The sequence below is a fragment of the Xiphias gladius genome, chromosome 18, assembly GCF_016859285.1.
Source record: "Xiphias gladius isolate SHS-SW01 ecotype Sanya breed wild chromosome 18, ASM1685928v1, whole genome shotgun sequence".
Taxonomy (NCBI): domain Eukaryota; kingdom Metazoa; phylum Chordata; class Actinopteri; order Istiophoriformes; family Xiphiidae; genus Xiphias; species Xiphias gladius.
The window spans coordinates 15707588-15725789 of record NC_053417.1 but is presented as its reverse complement, the minus strand read 5'-3'; the positions used below and the strand labels follow the sequence as shown (position 1 = coordinate 15725789).

At 39.7% G+C, this 18202-nt stretch overlaps 3 protein-coding genes and 1 long non-coding RNA gene across 9 annotated transcripts; 3 read left to right on the top strand and 1 right to left on the bottom strand.

The window, feature by feature from the left end:
* The first annotated feature begins 286 nt into the window (after window positions 1–286).
* zgc:174906 (uncharacterized protein LOC571548 homolog) lies at window positions 287–2574 on the top strand. Its single transcript, XM_040152376.1, has 4 exons — window positions 287–406; window positions 1675–2015; window positions 2117–2188; window positions 2274–2574. Exons 2-4 carry the CDS (start codon window positions 1700–1702, stop codon window positions 2552–2554), a joined length of 669 nt encoding a protein of 222 aa, XP_040008310.1. The 5' UTR covers window positions 287–406; window positions 1675–1699; the 3' UTR covers window positions 2555–2574.
* A 976-nt stretch (window positions 2575–3550) lies between these two features.
* csad (cysteine sulfinic acid decarboxylase) lies at window positions 3551–7957 on the top strand. Of its 4 annotated transcripts, none has more exons than XM_040152371.1 (14): window positions 3551–3651; window positions 3738–3880; window positions 3965–4091; window positions 4176–4266; window positions 4749–4971; window positions 5118–5197; window positions 5639–5693; window positions 5836–5952; window positions 6077–6141; window positions 6354–6435; window positions 6551–6750; window positions 7141–7192; window positions 7285–7374; window positions 7614–7957. In XM_040152371.1, the coding sequence occupies exons 1-14, from the start codon at window positions 3627–3629 to the stop codon at window positions 7785–7787; spliced, it is 1524 nt and encodes a 507-aa protein (XP_040008305.1). In that variant the 5' UTR covers window positions 3551–3626; the 3' UTR covers window positions 7788–7957. The 4 variants fall into 4 exon arrangements, 2 of the variants coding, with proteins under 2 accessions (XP_040008305.1, XP_040008304.1); XR_005709361.1 differs by having other exon boundaries at window positions 3563–3651; window positions 3735–3880; window positions 6551–6745; window positions 7614–7637; XR_005709360.1 differs by having other exon boundaries at window positions 3563–3651; window positions 3735–3880; window positions 7110–7192; window positions 7614–7637.
* LOC120803663 lies at window positions 5822–9174 on the bottom strand. Its single transcript, XR_005709362.1, has 3 exons — window positions 9100–9174; window positions 8528–8686; window positions 5822–6121 (listed from the first exon to the last, which is right to left on the bottom strand). It is a non-coding gene; the product is annotated as an uncharacterized LOC120803663 (long non-coding RNA).
* On the top strand, window positions 8609–17955 carry znf740b (zinc finger protein 740b). 3 transcript variants are annotated; one of them, XM_040152373.1, is made up of 7 exons: window positions 8609–8747; window positions 11871–12019; window positions 12200–12433; window positions 13063–13197; window positions 13294–13423; window positions 13948–14066; window positions 14874–17955. In XM_040152373.1, the coding sequence occupies exons 2-7, from the start codon at window positions 11975–11977 to the stop codon at window positions 15021–15023; spliced, it is 813 nt and encodes a 270-aa protein (XP_040008307.1). In that variant the 5' UTR covers window positions 8609–8747; window positions 11871–11974; the 3' UTR covers window positions 15024–17955. The 3 variants fall into 3 exon arrangements, with proteins under 3 accessions (XP_040008307.1, XP_040008309.1, XP_040008308.1); XM_040152374.1 differs by lacking the exon at window positions 8609–8747 and adding an exon at window positions 8781–9147; XM_040152375.1 differs by lacking the exon at window positions 11871–12019.
* The last annotated feature ends 247 nt before the right edge of the window (window positions 17956–18202 follow it).

The following is an 18202-nucleotide window of genomic DNA, read 5'->3' as shown; positions in this document are numbered from 1 at the left end:
GGGACCAATACATTTTCATCTCATCTCATCGTATCTTTATTTAAACATTGTGTAGTTACGATTTCTTCTTTAATAAAAAGATCCCCTGAACACTTCTTCTTTTTTCACTGCGGAGTGCAATGTGTATTCAATCCCACCAGATGTCCCCAAATCCTCACAGCCAGGGCAGATGACTGCAGTTAAATCATCCACACACTGGATGGAAGCACACGGATAAAATGCTGGTTGGGACCCGTATGTACAATAGGTTCAGCTGTGGTCTTTCAAAAACAGACAAAGAAGAAAACGCAGCGGGCGCAAAAAAAAAGTCTGATGTCTGCGACCCATGAAAACAGCGGAAATGTTTTCTAAAAGCTGCTTTTGTTTAATGGTATTTTTTCAATGACTCCAGCTGTTACAATAAATGGTAAGAGTCTTATGAGACAACTTTGTGTGTGTTACGTGTGTGTTACCGTACTCGGTGTAAGAGAGTGAGTGTGTAAAGCGCATCTGGAGCTGGACGACAACAGATGTTGTGAAAGCGGAGTGCAGTGACCGTAAACTCAACATCAGACAACACGAAGCAATTTGAACATGTTAACTGGGGCTTCAGGGGAAAGTGATGGACATTTTCCCACCCTTTTAAGGCATTTTACACTCTGAGCAATTAATCAGTCATTACAGCAAGTGACTGTCAGATGTGTTGATATCTGTGGAGGATAATCTACTACTTCTATGATGGATTAATGCGACCTGGCTCAGGGGTTTTCTTTTGTGGTAATTACTGACACAGAAGAAATTAAAGCGGTCTGATCAAACACAACAGTACAAAAAAGGAGCAACAAATATGAGCTAAAACAATTAAGATCTCCCTTCTTTCATGACCAGGGCTACAAGATATGAAGTCATAGTTAATATTATACTTAAGTGGTGCAAATTTATAACAAATGTGCAACTAATCTAGTCATGTAAACCAAAATGAAATGGAATAAACCTGTTTCGGGGCCCCTGGGCCAGTTTTGCCCGGTTGGTAATTAAGCCTTACCAGTAGGTCTCCATACTTGAAATTAATCAGATAATAATTTATCTCTTTACCAACTTTGCATACTTCACGACCAAAGCTACTCGGTGGAAATTTCACAAGTGGTCAGCATCATAGTCATGACCTCCCAACTGCTGTGGTCAAATCTACCGTAAAACTGCCCCTGTATCAAGATATTTACATATATATATTGGTAGAGCGGCTGATAATGGAGGTTATGCTTTCAACAACCTATGACATACCCCCTAAAATGACAATATACAGTATACCAGAAGCTGCAAATAGTGTAAGTACCTGATTCTTAGATAGCTTTAATAATCTTGTAGTATATTGTTTACTGGTCATTAACATCTCTCTGGACGGACATGCTCCAGAGGCATTGGGAGTGTTACCTCAAATAAATGTGCGAATATTATTATATGTGATGGCTACAGTCACGTTAGTTACAAAAAAGTCCTTCATGAATATGTTTCATCCATATGTATATCTAAAAGGAATTTAAAACTGACTTGAGTCTGACTGACTGAGTCTTGTTGAACTGCAAAATGTTTTCAATATTTCGTTTTGCAATTAATTCCAGATTTGATCTGTGCTTGCATTTAGAGAATTCATCACCACTGTTTTTTTGTTTGTTTGTTTCATTGTTTTCTCAGGAGCTGGTTTAAATGACATTCAGTCATGGCTGAGGAAACAGCAGCAGAAATCCAGCTACTCAGAAGCCAGAAGGCCAAGCTAATAGAAATTCTAAGTAGCGATGCCGACTTTGTGCTGCAGCATGCGGACTCTCGCTGTCTGCTGTCTCTTCACGGATACCAGCAGGTGAAAGCCTGCCGTAATCCTAGTGAGAAGGTGACAGACCTTCTTGATCATATCATCCAGAGAGGGCCTGAAGCAGCACAGGGACTACTTGAACTACTGAAGGACCAGGCCCTTCAGGAAACCTTCCCGCTACTTCATTTTATCAAGGATCTGCAAGTGAGCACACTGTCTTCAGGTAGAACAAAGTCTGCTCAGTATTCATCATTCAATCTCATCATTAAATATTGTTAGATTTATATGTTAAATATAACATTTTTCACTTATTTACACAACAAGAAACAACAAGAAAGAAAAGACAAGCTCCTGAATTACAAGAGACCATGCCAGCCAAACAGATCTGCAATAATGGTGAGTCACACTACACTCAAAGCTGTGCCCCTTAGAACACTGCAAGATCATCGCCTACTTTATCTGCCTCCGTCTCATTGCACAGGCTCTCACTTAGTGACGGAGAAGCAGTTAATGACCGTGGCTCGTGCCATTGGCAGATGTTGGCGGGAGATTGGCAGACTGGCCCTGGGCATCCACTCCGTGAAGCTGGAGCAGATTGAGGAGGACCACATTCTCCACGTGGAGCGAGTGTTCGCCATGCTGCGCTACTGGCGTATCCGCCAGAGGGAAAAAGCCACCGCAGCTCACCTGCACTCCCTGCTCAGTCGGGAAGACTGGGCGCTGCCACCTGAAAGAATTGACTTTCTGTTGGACACCGACTGAGGCCTTCACTGTCTGGTTACCTGCGGAGACTAAAACCCTTTCAAAGTCTTGTTTTTCTCATCAGAGTTACTGTCAGTCCATGTCAGGAGAAAAGCAACAGTTAGAAGATTACTTTGTGGGTTCAACCCAGAGTCAAACATGTTTTTCATTAGTTTTAGTACCACTTAGCACGAGCTCTCTCGTTCAAGATGATCATCTACTTTTTTATGGCAGTGCAGCTTGATATAATGATGACATAATGATGACTTTTCATTTGAAACAGGTGTTTGTATTTTCTGTTGATGCTGTCTGTAGTAGGGATTTTTATTCTCCTTCCAGTTAAGGAAATTAGGAAGACAACGGAGCAGTGCTCATTTGATTCTAATGTAAAATACACTAGGGCATTTAAAGAGGGGGATAAAATCATATTTCTATCTCGTGTTTTGTTTATTGTGTCTCTCGAGTCAACACATGGTTTGGCTCTGAATGAACAGACCGGGTTGAAACAATTACACTGACATGTTACCTGCTGATCTACATATCTTGGTCTTTTAGATTAAATCCACCTTACATCATGTTGTGTCACAACCTATCTGTAACAGTCAAAGGAGGGTAGACAAGCAGTGCCTATGTTCCACAACACACTGAACAATCTCCTTATACAACAGTTGCTCCCTTTAATATATAGTAGATCACCGTAATATTTAATGTAAAATAATGTAATATGAAAATATAAAAGGTTCTTATACTCTTGAAAATCAGGTATGAAACTGGTTGAAATCCAATGAGAAAAATTTAATGAAATGCAAAGCAACTTGTTTCATTCATGAGAAGTTCACCCATCAATTGATAAAACCAATTTCTTTTTTGTGACAGAAACTCATAAATCAGACGTTACCGTCTTCTCTTTTTTCTCCCGTTTTTTTCCCTCCTTTCAGACGAGATTACTTAACTTAGTCTGGGACAAAGGTTGACTCCCTCCCACTCCTACCACACTAAATCTTTGCTTTGTAGCCATTTTCTGCACTCTGCTTTGTCAGCAAGGACTAATAAAAAAGAGGCAGAGATTCACCAGCCTTTTAAAACCGTGGATATGGCAAACATGTTTCCATTCTCAGGTGAGTACAGCGTGCTATATATGTCTTTTTTGTTTGTAACTCTTGACTTTTGGAAGTGATTGTTTATATGTTTGTTACGACAGCAGATAGGCAGGCCAAGGAACCAGCTAATGTCCAGGACCTGAGTGAGCCTCTTATTGACCAATCAGAGGGCCAACTCTTCTTGACAGAAACTTTCAAAATTATTATGGAGGAGGTGCTCTGCAAGGGCACAGACGTCAAAGAGAAGGTCTCTCCTGAAGCCTGAAATCCGAGTCCTGTCAGCTTACAGTGATTATTCAGAACAAAACTCAATCCATTCTTCTTCCTGCAGGTTTGTGAGTGGAAGGAGCCAGAGGAGCTGGCTCTGCTGCTGGATCTGGAGCTGAGGGCCACAGGGGAGCCCCAGCACAGGCTCCTACAGAGAGTAAAAGATGTCGCCAAGTACAGCATCAAGACAAGTAAGACTGCTGGAGACAGTTGAAACAGTTGAATAGACCGTTATTCACTCATTATGAGACTTTTTTTGTTGTTGCTTATTTCAGGTCACCCACGTTTTTTCAATCAGCAGTTTGCTGGAGTAGACTACCATTCTTTGGCTGGACGATTTCTCACTGAGGCTCTCAACACTAACCTGTAAGAATCAGAGAAAGTACAGAACTATTAGCAGAAATGTAGTGAAATATCCAAAGTAAAAGTATTTGTTATGCAGACTGGCCCCTTTCACTGTCACATTATTATACATACTATAATATTATTATTATTGTTGATGTTTAAACATGTAAAGAGCACGTTTAGGTTGCTGATCAAGATGGAGGTAATTTTAAGTATTTCATATACTATTGGGTTGTTTAACCTATAACAACTCATCATTTTATTAGATGATCATATGTTTTTTAATTAAAATCTGCATCTGGAGCGTAATAAGTTACTAAACCTGTCAAATAAATGTAGTGGAATAAAGTATAAAAGTAGTAGAAATTTTAAATACTCAAGTAAATTATACTTAAATATAGTGCTTGAGTGAATGTACCAAATTGCTTTCCACTGCTGGTGTTAGGCAGCTGTTTATTCAACTCTCCTAAAAAATGATCAGGCTTTTTATGTGTTAACTGCAGCTTCACCTATGAGGTGGCCCCCGTGTTTGTGCTGATGGAGACTGAGGTTCTGAGAGGGCTGCGTCAGCTGGTGGGCTGGACAGAGGGGGATGGTATTTTCTGCCCTGGGGGGTCTACCTCTAACATGTATGCCATGAATCTTGCACGCTACCGACTCTTCCCAGAGGTCAAAAGCCAGGGGCTGTGGGGTCTCCCACGACTAACCATCTTTACATCTCCAGAGGTCAGGAATGGCTGTTTAACACTGCACATCTGAGGGATTGGGATGACTGATAGAGAATGAAGCTTTATAAAAGGCGTTCATGCTGTAGTTTTTGTGTTGTCTCTACATAAATAGGATTAAAAGACGCATTCCTCATGTTTTCCCAGAGCCATTACTCTGTGAAGAAAGGGGCTGCATTTCTGGGTTTTGGGACAGACAGCGTCATTTTGGTGAAAGTGGATGATGGGTAATATATTGTTCATTGTAAGAGCTGAAACAATTGATTGATTAATATATTAGTTGACCTAGTTTCATAATCAGCTAATCGTTTAAGTCATTTATAAACAAAAATTCCAAAAGTTCTCTGTTTCTAGATTTTCAAATGTAAGGATTTACATCTTTTCTCTATTTTCTAGCATTGAAAATTTGAATATCTTTGACTGTTGATTAGATAAAATGAGCAATTTGAAGACATAACCTTGGGCTCTCGGAGTATGTTAGGATATTATTCTTCCATTTTCTGACATTTTATGGATTAAATGATTAACCGAAAAATGTAATAATAATAATTGATAATGAAAATAATTGTTGGTTGCAGCCCTATTCGTTATGGCGCTGAAGGTCCTATCATAATAATACCTTGCTGATACTTATTTACCTTTTATCTATGCTCTCTCATGCACTGCAGAGGGCGTATGATTCCAGATGACCTGGATGAAAAGATAAAGCTGGCAAAATCTCAGGTAAGTAAGTACTCAGATATATCAGATGCGACACGTTGGGGTTCACCAGCCAACCATGAAAGTGGTCCATTTTGTTCATCCTACAAACCAGAAATCACAGAGTGCAAGGTAACCGTACTCACTTTCAGTTTGTTGCTACCAGGGTGCAGCGCCATTCCTTGTAAGCTGCACATCAGGAACCACGGTTCGGGGGGCCTTTGACCCATTGGACCACATAGCTGATGTCTGTGAGAAACACAAGCTCTGGATGCACGTAGACGTGAGTCCTCTGGTGGAAGAAAAGCCCACGTCTGTTGACAAGTCTTGGTTTTGTGTAAGCTTGTCTTGTATTCATTGAAATGTAGGAACACTCCGAGGTTTGTCTGTTTTGTCTTTTGTTTCAGGCTGCCTGGGGAGGGAGTGTGCTCTTTTCAAAGCAACACAGACATCTGATGAAAGGGATTGACAGGTATTAATATGTGGGCCAGGAAAGTGCATTTTAAATTATGAGGAAGGCAACATTTTTCCTGTGCATAAGTAAAGCTGCAAAGTCAGGGAGGATATGGTCATTTAGAGGATACAGACAATACATTGTTTATTGTTTATTGTGTGTGTGTGTGTGTGTGTGTGTGTGTGTGTGTGTGTGTGTGTGTGTGTGTGTGTGTGTGTGTGTGTGACAAGAGCAAATTCAGTAGCCTGGAATCCGCATAAGATGCTGGTGGCTGGCCTGCAGTGTTCTGCCTTGCTGCTGAAGGATACTACGGTTTGGATTCACAGTTTGAGGCTACAGAATTACCTGACCCACATCATATTGTTTGAATGATTTTGTACTTGAAAAAAATATATATTTGACAGCCATTTATTATGCTTTTTCTCAGAACTTGTTGAGGCAGTGCCACAGCGCCAATGCCACATACCTCTTCCAGCAAGACAAATTCTACAATGTCAGTCTGGACATTGGGGATAAGTCTGTGCAGTGCAGCCGCAAGGTGGACTGTCTGAAGTTGTGGTTGATGTGGAAAGCTGTTGGCTCTGATGGCCTGGCAGAGCGTATAGACAAAGCTTTTATCCATGTAAGGTAAATAAAGCATGCAGCTGTAGAACCACACATGCCTCAAGTCAAGTAGTAAATTCAAAATGAGCGCTGCTATTTTGCTATTTCACTTTTCTCAAGTCATGTTAATTACACCCCTTATCAGTGAGTTGGCTATTAAGGTGTTATTTTTTCTGAATATGAACTCGAGGAAGAAGGAATATTTGGGTTCATCTTGCACAGCAGGTTCAGATACTTGTAGGTGACTCCTGACATGTAACCCCTCAATCACCTGGCGTGTACTTACCAGCGCCCACTTCATTTTCTTGAACAAATATTACAAATAACACCAACATCGTCAACTTTTTTTTTTACTAAGGCTTGTAGCTGATTTCTGTCCCCAGGCGAACAGAATGTCAAAATGTACTCCTACAGGTATCTGGTGGAGCAGATGAAGAAAAGAGAAGGGTTCCATCTTTTGGGTGAAGTAAGTAAATATTTCAAGCATACTGGGAAAGATGAGTTGTTTTTTTCTTTGCAGAATTGTGATTACTTGTCTGTATTTGTCTCCATGGGCAGCCAGAGTTTGTGAATGTATGCTTCTGGTATATACCACCCAGTTTGAGGGGGAAGGAAGGAAATGCAGATTACCAGGACAGGCTGGCAAAAGTAAGTTTCTGTATTACATCAGTAGACTGGGTACATGAAGACTAAAGTCTCCCTGTTTGAGATTTTTTATTTCCTCACTTTGTTGCACACACACATTAAACACTCAATTTCAGCTTCTTAATTATTTGTTGAAAACACAGAGGCCGGTAGCCTCCGCATTTTTCGTCTTCAAAGTATTTACCACGTCTTATTCTTGAAATTAACTGAGTGTATTTTACTTTTACTTTTTTAATTAAAAGGTTGCTCCAGTCATCAAGGAACGCATGATGAAACAAGGCACAATGATGGTCGGCTACCAACCTCTGGGAAACAGGGTCAACTTTTTCCGTGTGATTGTGTTCTCTCCCCTTGTTTCCCAGAAAGACATGGACTTCTTTGTCAATGAAATTGAAAGACTGGGAAATGATTTGTGACCGAACTCACACCTTATCAGATGTGAACCTCTTGTCCATCTAGAATAGGATGTTGTGCCCAAAGCCTGCCATTGTAAAGTCACAAATGATAACAAAGTTGCTGTCACAAAGAAGGTAATAGACTATGAGTTTTGAAAACCATCGTACAAAATATTAATAAAAAATGAATGAATAAATAAAAAGTGTAATAAATCTTGATAAATGTCCGATGTCTGTGGCTTTTATTTTAAAGGTGAATCATTTACAGTGAATTAAACAACTGTTATGTAATCAGTTTACCAGACTTTTTTAAAACCATTTTTTCAGGGCTAAACAGCTTTTTTTGGGTTCATCTTTAAGTTTCTGTATGGAAGGTCTCTGAAATCTCCAGGCTTTATGTCTACTCGTTGATGCCGATCATTTGCGACCATAACCCTGCTACAACTGACGGTTATTTTTTCATTAATCATTTGGTCTATAAAACATCAGAAAACCGTGAAAAATGCCCATCCCAATTTTCAGTCCCCAAGGTGATGGCCTCAGTTGTTTGTGTATTGTCCGACCAACGGTCTAAAGCCCAAAGATCTTCAATAAACTGAAATGTGAGAGGAAAGTAACACATTCTCATGTTTGAGAGGCTGGAAACATCAGATTTCTGGCATTGTGGCTTGAAAATAAAAATGTTTACTCGATTCCTAAAATAGTTGTCGATTCATTTTTATGTCTATACGACTAATCGATTAATCAACTTATCCTTGTACCTCTACGTAACTCCCACATCCACGCAGCTTCCGCCACTCCCTCACAATCATGGCGGAAAATGTGGGTCACCTCGCTTCGATCATGTGACCGGGCGTCCGACCAATCACGACTCTCCCCGCAGAGTGCTTCCGGTGGCGTTTCCTGTCAGTGTTTGTAAACTGAGAAAAAATTGGAAGTGCGACAAGAAATTATTATCTACAAAACTGTAAAAATCGAAAGGTAAGCAGTCGGGGTTTCCAACGCATTTCACTCGCGGCTCTTTAGGCGCTTTAGAATCTGCTACTAGTCTGTTTCTAGCAGCTGTAGCCGGTGAGGGAGGTGTTGTTTGGTGGTCGGCGCAGAGCCCGCACGCCCTGCCTGGCTGTTGTTGTGTCGTCTGGCGCGGGGGGTGGGGGTCCAGTCATACAAGAGTTGTCCCGAACCCCAACTACTGGCTGGCTAGCTGGCTAGCCTTTACGGCTTCGTTCAGCAGAGACCCTCACCACACTGCACACTTTTAAATATACCATGATCGATAGCTGCACATCCAGTGTGTTCCAGATAAGCGTCCCGTTTGACTTATAAAGCTCACCTGTTCAGGGATGGTCCCTTTTCCAGGAAGGTGTCAGTCGTTTTTAGGGTAAGACGCTAGCGAGCTCACCAGTGCTGAATGCGTCATTTTGTAAACGTGTTTGTTTTTGCAGGAGCAGAAAAAACCACACTCCTACAAATGAGAAGAAGACTCGCAACCCACATCATTTTCATCTTTAAATACTTGGATAGATTGAAAGCAGGCATGGCACTCTGAATTGATGAAGGATAATTTTTTTTCCTGTACTATTAAAGGTTTCACGCATGGTCAGTACAGTTCTATGAACACGTTTTAGGCACCAAAAGTGCATAATCCAGTAAACAGAAAAAAAAACGAAATAAAATCAACATTTTGTGTGACTATCCTTTGCCTTTAAAACAGCATCAGTCATCCTTGGTACAGTTTTTCAAGCCACTAGCAGGTTGGTGTCTCCAGGCATCTTCGAGAACTTGCCTCAGTTCTTTTTTTTTCCACCATTGAGCATGGTGGTAATATGTTAATATGCCCCACTGCAAGGTAATTTGTTGTTTATGTTTATACCAAATAATTTGATTTACAGTACCAAGGACGTAACGATTTAACACTCAGAGTTTGGTCATTCTCTTAAACTTCAAGGACAAATTCCAACTTCCCCCTTTTAGCTTTGTACATGTGCCAAATACCGCAGCATAAGAGGCAGTTGTTTTTTCTGCCATATTTCTTGGCATTGTGATAGTGAGTGTGTGAGCGTTTACATGCACACTAGTATCCTGGTTATGTTTTGTGCATGTAAACAGCTTATCCCGGTTTCAGAAACCTGGATAAGACCTTATCCCGGTTTTGAGAAACCTGGATATACTACCCGGAGTGATCCCATAGAAACCAGGATACTGTGGCATGTAAACACCTTATCCAGGTTTCTGAACCATCTCATATTGGTCGGGATTTTGAGAAACCATGACACACCTGCACCCAGATGATCAGAAACCTGGATATTGTTATGATGTAAATAGGGATATGAATAACCGGGTTTCTCATGTCCCATGTGAACGTCATATCCTGAATAAGATCAAAATTAGGATAATACTCATATCTGTGATACTAAAGCACATGTAAACGCACTCTGTGTAAATGCACATTAGTATCCTGGTTTTGATCATATTCAGAATATGGTGTTTACCTGAAACCTGCTTATTCATATCCCTGTTTACATGTTCATAAGAGTAATCCGGTTTCTGGTGGTTGGTTTGTGTGCAGGTGTCCTAATTCCTTACCATCTCAGCCTCTTATTTCCATACCGACTGAGTTACCTCAACAACTCAGAATCAACACAGTTGGGTTTCTGGCTGAGGATGCACCTGCAAACATGGCAGAGAATTGTCAGAAACCTGGATAAGGTGTTTACATGTGCAACATATTAGCCGGTTGCTCCAAAAACCTGATTATAAACAGGATACCCGTGCACATCTTCTGAAGCTTTGAGTACAGGCATGTTTTATTAGAAAATGTTTTGATGGAATCTAAAAACCGTTCTAAAAATTAATCACATTTTCTAAATTCATTGTAAGGTTAGAGGGTCTAACAGCTTATACTACTGAAGTTTTCCTAGTCTTTATACAATTTAAAACATTATGTTGAACTAGTCACACAACGCATTAAAAATGTATATCTCAGGTTCTAATAACTAGGTCAGTAGGTAGTTAACTACCCAATAAGTCAGATATTTATATTGGTATTTCAATGCCATAATCATTCTGGTGCACTGGATGTTCGGCTGTCTATAAAATACCCAGGGTAGAACATAAAAGGTCACAGACTGGAGGTAATACCACTACATCCTCACTTCACTAAACTTACACTTTAGAAGCGAATACTGCAAACAGGGAAAACAACAGAACAAAGTCACTCACAACTGTTTGTGTTTTATGTATATACAGTTTATTAGTTATTTCTAAACCATACCTATTAATGTCAAGGAAATAAGTTTGTGGTGTTCAGTCATTATCATGCAGTGCCTCAGAGTTGTATCACAGGTGAGAACAGATGTTCATTGCACCTGCTACCTCAGTGCCAGATTTTATTGCCTGAAATATACTTCACTTTATAGTGACAGACTAGTTTCTGAACTATTTGAAACTCCCCAGTGATTCATCAGTTGATTTGTGCTGTGAAACATGACTTGTGCAAAAAAACAATATGACTTGCTCAGATGTAGACCCAGTTCCGCCATATCTTCATGAATATGCTTTGAAGCACCAGTTTATTGGGCTTATTTCCTCAGCTATACTAAGACAAACTATAGTTTTCAAACAGTCACATGAGATAAGATAAAATGTCACGTTACCTGTATTTTTTTTTTTTAAGATGTGTTAAAACAATGTAATTTAAGATAGCAAAAACAGCTTTACATTCGCTGCTCTCAAACTGAAGCTTGCGTCGGAAACGTTTACACTTTTCATCATCACTTCATATATGAAGCATTTGTTTGATTGATGTATCATACCTGCACAGATGTATTTTTTTTCAATTTCTTCCATCAGATTTTCTTTTTTTTTCTTTCTACCTGACTGTCATGTTTTCTGTCAACCATGTTGACATGTGGTGTGCACCAAACCATTGGGGCTTTAGTGCCTGATAAACTACAGATATTAATGCTGGAGCTAAATTTTCCGGTCATGCTGTATATCCAGATTTGGGGATTTGCTAACTCTAAATAGATTGGCCTGGGTTTCCAGCTCCTGATTTCAGCATGTAAAAACATTAGCCTTATATTGTCATGCCTCTACTTTCAGGCTTTGGCCCCTGATGATTTGGGTGGGTGTGGTCTCTTCTGTCACCCCTCATCCTGAGTGAAGCCCCCTGTTCCCCCAAACACACACGCATTCAAACCACGGCGATGACACACCATTCCAACAGCTCTGTTCGAGACCATATGAAATGGGTCAGTGGAAGTCTTCATCTCCAGAAATCACCATCATGGTTTTAGTGTGTCCTGATGCCAGTTCATTTCTCTGTTAGATCCATTTCTCAACCCGACCCCCTCCTTCTCCCTGACTCCTTGTCTTTGTGTGGAGTCCTGTGGCCCCCTCATTCTGCTCTGACATGTTGTTTGTGTTGCCAGGCTGGGTTGCTGGGCTGCGAGGCGGTGCTGTCCAGCATGGCCCTGATGCAAGCCAACAGCATCCCAGGCCAGAAGAAGATGATGTCACCCTTGGGTCAGGGGCACAGGGCCAGTCCCGAGAGCCAGCAAGCCCACTCGCAGCACAGCCACAACCACCAAGGACACCAGCCTCACCATGGACAACCACACCACAGCCACATGGGCCATCCTTCAACTGGGAGCTGTCCACCCCTGGTGAGAGAGATGCCAGCCACAGCTCCCTGCTCAGCACAGGAGCTTCTTTGTTTATTTTGCATAGAGACAGAAAAAAACAGGGTCATCAGAAAGTCTATCTCAGAAAGTAAATTTTTGAATTCTCAACTTTGCTTTCATGAACAAAATTTGAGTTGTTAATAGACAGATGTTATGCAGTGAAAGTAAACCTTAACAAAACCTAAAACTTCAGGTAGCTCTAATTCTGTGATGTTACTCAGAAGGAAACATACATGTATTTTTGCATTGGATTTATATGATGTGACTATATGAGATTATTTAATCTCCCTATTTACCATTTATAACTACTCTATAAACTTTAATTAATGCTTTATAACACACTATAATGTACTATAATATGTTCCCCTGTACAGACAGGAGAACATTTCAAGTTTATTAATGTACAGTAACTGTCAACAACTGCAACTTCTCCTATGAAGACATTTTAAATAATGACAATATTATATTGTGTATGTGTGTGTGGTCTTTTCCCTGTATATGTGACAATGTGTTTGCACCTTGATTGGAAACTAGCATGTTTCAGCATGTACTGCTAAAAAGCTGTCACAGTGGCATACCTACCAATACCTATCTTTTACTTCCTCCAAAAGCTCATCCGAAAAGACGGTGATTATCACTCATCAAGAATAATGGATGGAAAGGACATGCAGGTAAACCAGAATATGCAACCCAAGAAAAAGCACAAAAAATCAGGGTCATCCAACAAAGTTAAAGAGAAAGTGGAGGTAAGGATTGTTTCAAAGTTACACTTTTAAGTATAAGTACAAAGATCGACCACTGACGTTTATTTCAGATTTAACTAATTATGTTATTGTTGGTAGCATATACATCCACCAGTCGATATGGATGACGACAGTTCCCTGAAAGTCCAGAAGAACTTCATCTGTGACCACTGCTATGGAGCTTTCCGGAGTAGCTACCACCTCAAGCGACATATACTTACACATACAGGTAAGGAGTCACGGCTCACTTCTTCACCTCACTGTGGCCTTTCTCTATTTTGCATTTAGTATTAAGATATGGGAAACTGGGTGGCATATTGAGTAGTGAGGCCACTACTCCGCCAGTGGACCTCAGTGAGCTTCCACCCTTCTCAAGCTCCATCTGCTTGGATTATACAAAAAAAACAAAACACAGACCACCTTAAGTGATTTGAAGTACCAAATTGGGCACGTGATTTTTTTTTTTTTTTTTAATGTGTATTTTTTTCTTTTTGCTCGGAAATGGAATGTTTTTAATCAGTGTTAATACTTTATATGTATTTATACCTTTCGTTACTTACTGTGTTAGTCCATGTCATGTAATTGTGTTGCTCTTGTGGCTGGGACCCCTTGAAAAAGTTTAAATAAAAGATTTTAAGTAAAAAATCAATTTAATAACAAAATTTAAAAGTATCTTTGAGCAAGTGACAAATGTATCCAGTGAAATATGCCTTGATAAATACTGATAAATGGTCCACTTGTGGTTGTTCACAGGGGAAAAGCCATTTGCTTGTGATGCGTGTGACATGCGGTTCATTCAGCGTTACCACCTGGACAGGCACAAGAGGGTGCACAGCGGAGAGAAGCCGTACCAGTGTGATCGCTGCCATCAGGTTAGTCATTCATTCTTTCATTACAGCCAAGATATTTTAAGCTGTGCAGCCACTTTGCCTTTTTATTAAACGTGTGTTAACTCACACTGCACATTTTAGTCAGGCTCTCTGAATGGCCAGAATCTGAGACTTTTATGCTTACACTGTACGGATCAACCGACCAGCCATGATGTGATGCTCAAACTAAACGTAAGAACGGAGTCCCTGGTTGGTTTTGTCCATTGACAGTTCCAATAAAGTTTCTTCAGACATGACGACCACATCCTCAACAATGCTGACAAAAAGAGAGACAGGTAGCAGTACTTTATGCAATACTATAATGAACGAAATGTAAGGAGAAAAAATGAAAAATATTGGAGCTGCGGGAGGCTGGAACATGCAGACAGCCTGGCCTGTTCAGGTCATGTTGGGTTTCTTGTCACAGCAGCCTCAAGACTAAAGTTTTAGCTGAAACATCGAAAATACTTCTTTTTTCTACCAGAAATCCAACCGCTCGTATGAGAGCCAGATCGTTGATTGTCCAGGCAGTTAATCTGACGTTGTGACCTCCCTCAAACTGCATGTCAAACAACAACCAGTCTTGCAGAAATTTGGCCCAATTTCGAAAATGAGTTGGGGGCGACCAATTTGGGGCTAAAATCATGCTTAATACTTACAATGTCTGCTCAGCTTTACAGTAACTGTTCTCTTCGGATTCTGCATTTTGATCAAGATCTTACAGCAATAAACAAATGCAGCCGTTTTAGCAGTGTCAGAATTGTTCTGGTACTGTGACTGAAACACACATCTTTCTCTGGCTGGCTTCAGAACTTCTCACGGACTGACAGGCTGCTGAGGCACCGACGGCTGTGTACAGTTGGGATGAGCAAAGAGGAAAACCAGTACTCACAGGACGCATCTGCCCATCCAGCTTCCTGGAGCCCCCTACAGCCCTCCAACAACCGTCTGACTGTCTGACCCCCAGACTCCCACAGAGAGCCCACAGCAGTCTGCAGCTCAGTAATTTCAAACACTGGAGCTCGACAGTACTGTCACCTGAAGGCAGCCTAGCTTAAACACAACCAAACTTTAGTTTGCTCTCAGCAGCTCATTCATAGAGCTTGATAGTGGATTTTTGTACTTTTTTATCTACTGTTAAATTCATGATAACGCAAAAGGAGAAGGATCAGTTCAAATTCTTGGATAACAGATGGTATTATGGCAATAACTTTATGAAAAACGCACACATCTCCTTTTTTCTGAAAGATTGCAGGTATTTTTTGGTATCGCTGCCAAGAGATTGCAGGTATTTTTGACTGCATGGACTGTTAATGTATTGTGCAGCGCCTCATAGGTATCCTGCTGACCTGCAATCAGCCCCAGAGCTGCCTGTTACGACATATGGACAGTTCACTAAAGGACACAAACACAGAACCATGTAGCTTTTTAATGTTCAAGTCCTACTCATTTTGTGTTCCTTGGGTTACTAATCATGTACCAGCTACTGCTGATGAGTGAAACATCACAGCAGACTTGTGGTCTGTGCTGCCTCGAGGAAGTAATGAGCCATCTATCCAATACTGAGCTGTGTGCTGAATACCACATCTAGAGTATACAACACTAAAGACCGGTTGAAAAACACTAAAGGTTAATTAGATGTCAAATTTTCAACTAATCTTCGTGTTAGATATGTTGTGTAGCGACCATTGGCACACACATTCTCTGCTGTACCTTGTTTTAAAGGGGTGATGTCCTGACTGTCAATAGGTTACACTGTTGAAATACAGTAGAAGGGTGATAGGTTTTGTAGGAATAGCCCAGATTTTTTGATGCTCTTGAAAAAATTTAGTGAGCTTTTTTAATAATGTTAGCTGGATGTAGGTGCCACCTGTCTGTTGCAAAAATGAGGCGTTTCATAAAGTGTTCCCATGCCTTTACTGTCTCTCTGTTCCTAGAAACCATTTTCAGTCGTCTTTTTTTCCACTTAGATTCCTCTGACTTTGAAAGACTTCCATCCTTTCAGAGTATTATGATGAGTGAGGCTGGGTCAGCATATTTTCTGTAATCCTGAGATTTACCAGAAAGTTCCTGAGAGTACATTAGCCTTTGAAATCCCATCAAAACTGATTTGTTTGTTTTTTTTTGTTTGTTTTTTTTGGAGGCTGATTTCACACAGATGGATCAAAACTATACCTTAGGCCTTTTTACTTCTGGTACTGGGAATATGTTCTTGGTGCTAACCAGTTAAATTCAGTGCTCATGAAAATGGCCCAGATAACTTCAAATAGTTTAAAATACAATTTGGCTCACCCACAGATTTTAAGAGCTGTCCTGACCTGACTGAATGTGATCTGAATACAGTGCCATGTCATCTCCAGTTTAACCTTGAGCATCTTCAGTGAAGATGATAATTGTACTTTGTGGACAGGGGAAAACAAGGTCCACATGGTGTTTTCTTTGATAATAGCCTACATTATATTACTCTATGTTCAGGCCTCTGTAGAATCAAATCAGTTTGTAAACACTGGACTGAAGATGGTAGCTCAGTTGTAAAGTTTTAACATTTATTATCTGTTTAGACTAAAACATGTTTTATAGTAGACTGGTAGTTCTGTTTCTGTCATATTTTTAGATCATGTGAAAGGAGTTTAGGGCCCATCACTGACTTGTCTACTGTTTATGAAGTTAATATATATTTAAATTGTATTAGGGGTAGAAAATAGTATGTATGGGACCTACACTCCAAAAGCAAATCAGAGTATTTACAAAGTTATAATCCTTAGTCTGGTGATTTCTTATGACAACTAAAAAGGCCACCACGAATTATTGTTCAGCTTGCAGTTAGGAGTAAAGTAAGAGCCGACACTCTTATCCTTTTAGTATAGCAGCCATGATTAATCAGCGTATTTTTTAATTTTTCCTTTGGATGTATTTGTTGAAGCAACTTGTATAAATTTTTTGTTTTGGTAAAGATTTTTTTTTTTTTAATGTTAGCCCTTTTTTTTGTCATTTCAAAGTGTGAAGCAAAGACTCAGTCAATCATACTGTAGTTAATGGAGTTTTAGGGCCCCAAGTCTCAATAAAGCTGTTACACTTTTTAAATGAGTGCGAGTTGTTCACATATTCTACATCAGATTTCCACCTTTCACTTATTTACTAGAAAGCAAGACTTAAATTCAGTGGAGAATTGCTGAATATTCCTTGGATTTTGCGACATGAAATACCCCTAAATTATTGTGGATTATTTCAGTCTGTTGACTACCGCCGAGCCTCAATCAACATAAAAATTGTATATAGTATATTTTAGATTGCCTGTCTTCAGTCAGCTCATTACTTACGGAATCTTAAAGACTAAAAAAACTGCGATTTCAGAAATATGTAATTCACCAATAATGTCAGCAGGTGGCATCCATGACCATATGAGGGTCAATTTTCTCCAAAGCATTGTGGTGAAGATGTAGAAACAATTTAAAATGTTCTGGTTGAAAAATACCTACAATTGATTGACATGAATGAGATAAAAGCAGATACTCCAAAGTGTGTATGAATGTTAATGAATCTGTTGGTTTTTGTTAAATAATTCAATGGTTAAAAAAAAAAAAAAAAGTCTTACTACACACATAAATGAGACTTGGGAGGAAGGTGTGTATAAAAAATAACCTCTGAGATTGGTATCAGAAAGGGAATCTGCCTCTATTTTCACTTGCAGTTGGTTTGAATACAAAGTTTTTGTCAGAGGACCATCTGGTATCATGAGACAAACAAAAACATCACATTATATACACATTTTTTTGTGTAAGGATTGCAAACCAATAAATCACCATACACTGTATTATTGTGTGTTAAAGAAGGCATTTACTAATTTCTTATCCAAACAAGGTGGCAAATAAAACCCATTTTAACTGCTGAATCTGAATATGTTTCTTTAAATAAATGAATTGTACAAAATGATAAAAAAAAAAAAATCCTTGTACCAGAGCCCAGAGTCTTAAAACTTAAGAATCCTTTTTTTCTGATCACTTTTTGAAGAACCCAAACTTATTAAATTTTACAACAATATGAAGCTGAGCAAAACAGAAAATACTCACATTTGAGAAGCTCTAACCAACAAACACTTTTTTTGTTAATGAAAATTGTCAGCGATTAATTCTCTTTTA

Bases quoted from the DNA above. Each gene is read 5' to 3' on its own strand.
- zgc:174906 (XM_040152376.1), top strand. From the start codon at position 1,700: ATGGCTGAGGAAACAGCAGCAGAAATCCAGCTACTCAGAAGCCAGAAG. The intron at 2,016-2,116 runs GTAGAACAAAGT...TTACACAACAAG, and splicing joins AGTGAGCACACTGTCTTCAG to AAACAACAAGAAAGAAAAGA. The intron at 2,189-2,273 runs GTGAGTCACACT...CTCATTGCACAG, and splicing joins CAAACAGATCTGCAATAATG to GCTCTCACTTAGTGACGGAG.
- csad (XM_040152370.1), top strand. From the start codon at position 3,627: ATGGCAAACATGTTTCCATTCTCAG. The intron at 4,092-4,175 runs GTAAGACTGCTG...TGCTTATTTCAG, and splicing joins CAAGTACAGCATCAAGACAA to GTCACCCACGTTTTTTCAAT. The intron at 6,436-6,550 runs GTTTGGATTCAC...GCTTTTTCTCAG, and splicing joins TGCTGCTGAAGGATACTACG to AACTTGTTGAGGCAGTGCCA.
- znf740b (XM_040152373.1), top strand. From the start codon at position 11,975: ATGACACACCATTCCAACAGCTCTGTTCGAGACCATATGAAATGG. The intron at 12,434-13,062 runs GTGAGAGAGATG...TTCCTCCAAAAG, and splicing joins CTGGGAGCTGTCCACCCCTG to CTCATCCGAAAAGACGGTGA. The intron at 13,198-13,293 runs GTAAGGATTGTT...TATTGTTGGTAG, and splicing joins AAGTTAAAGAGAAAGTGGAG to CATATACATCCACCAGTCGA.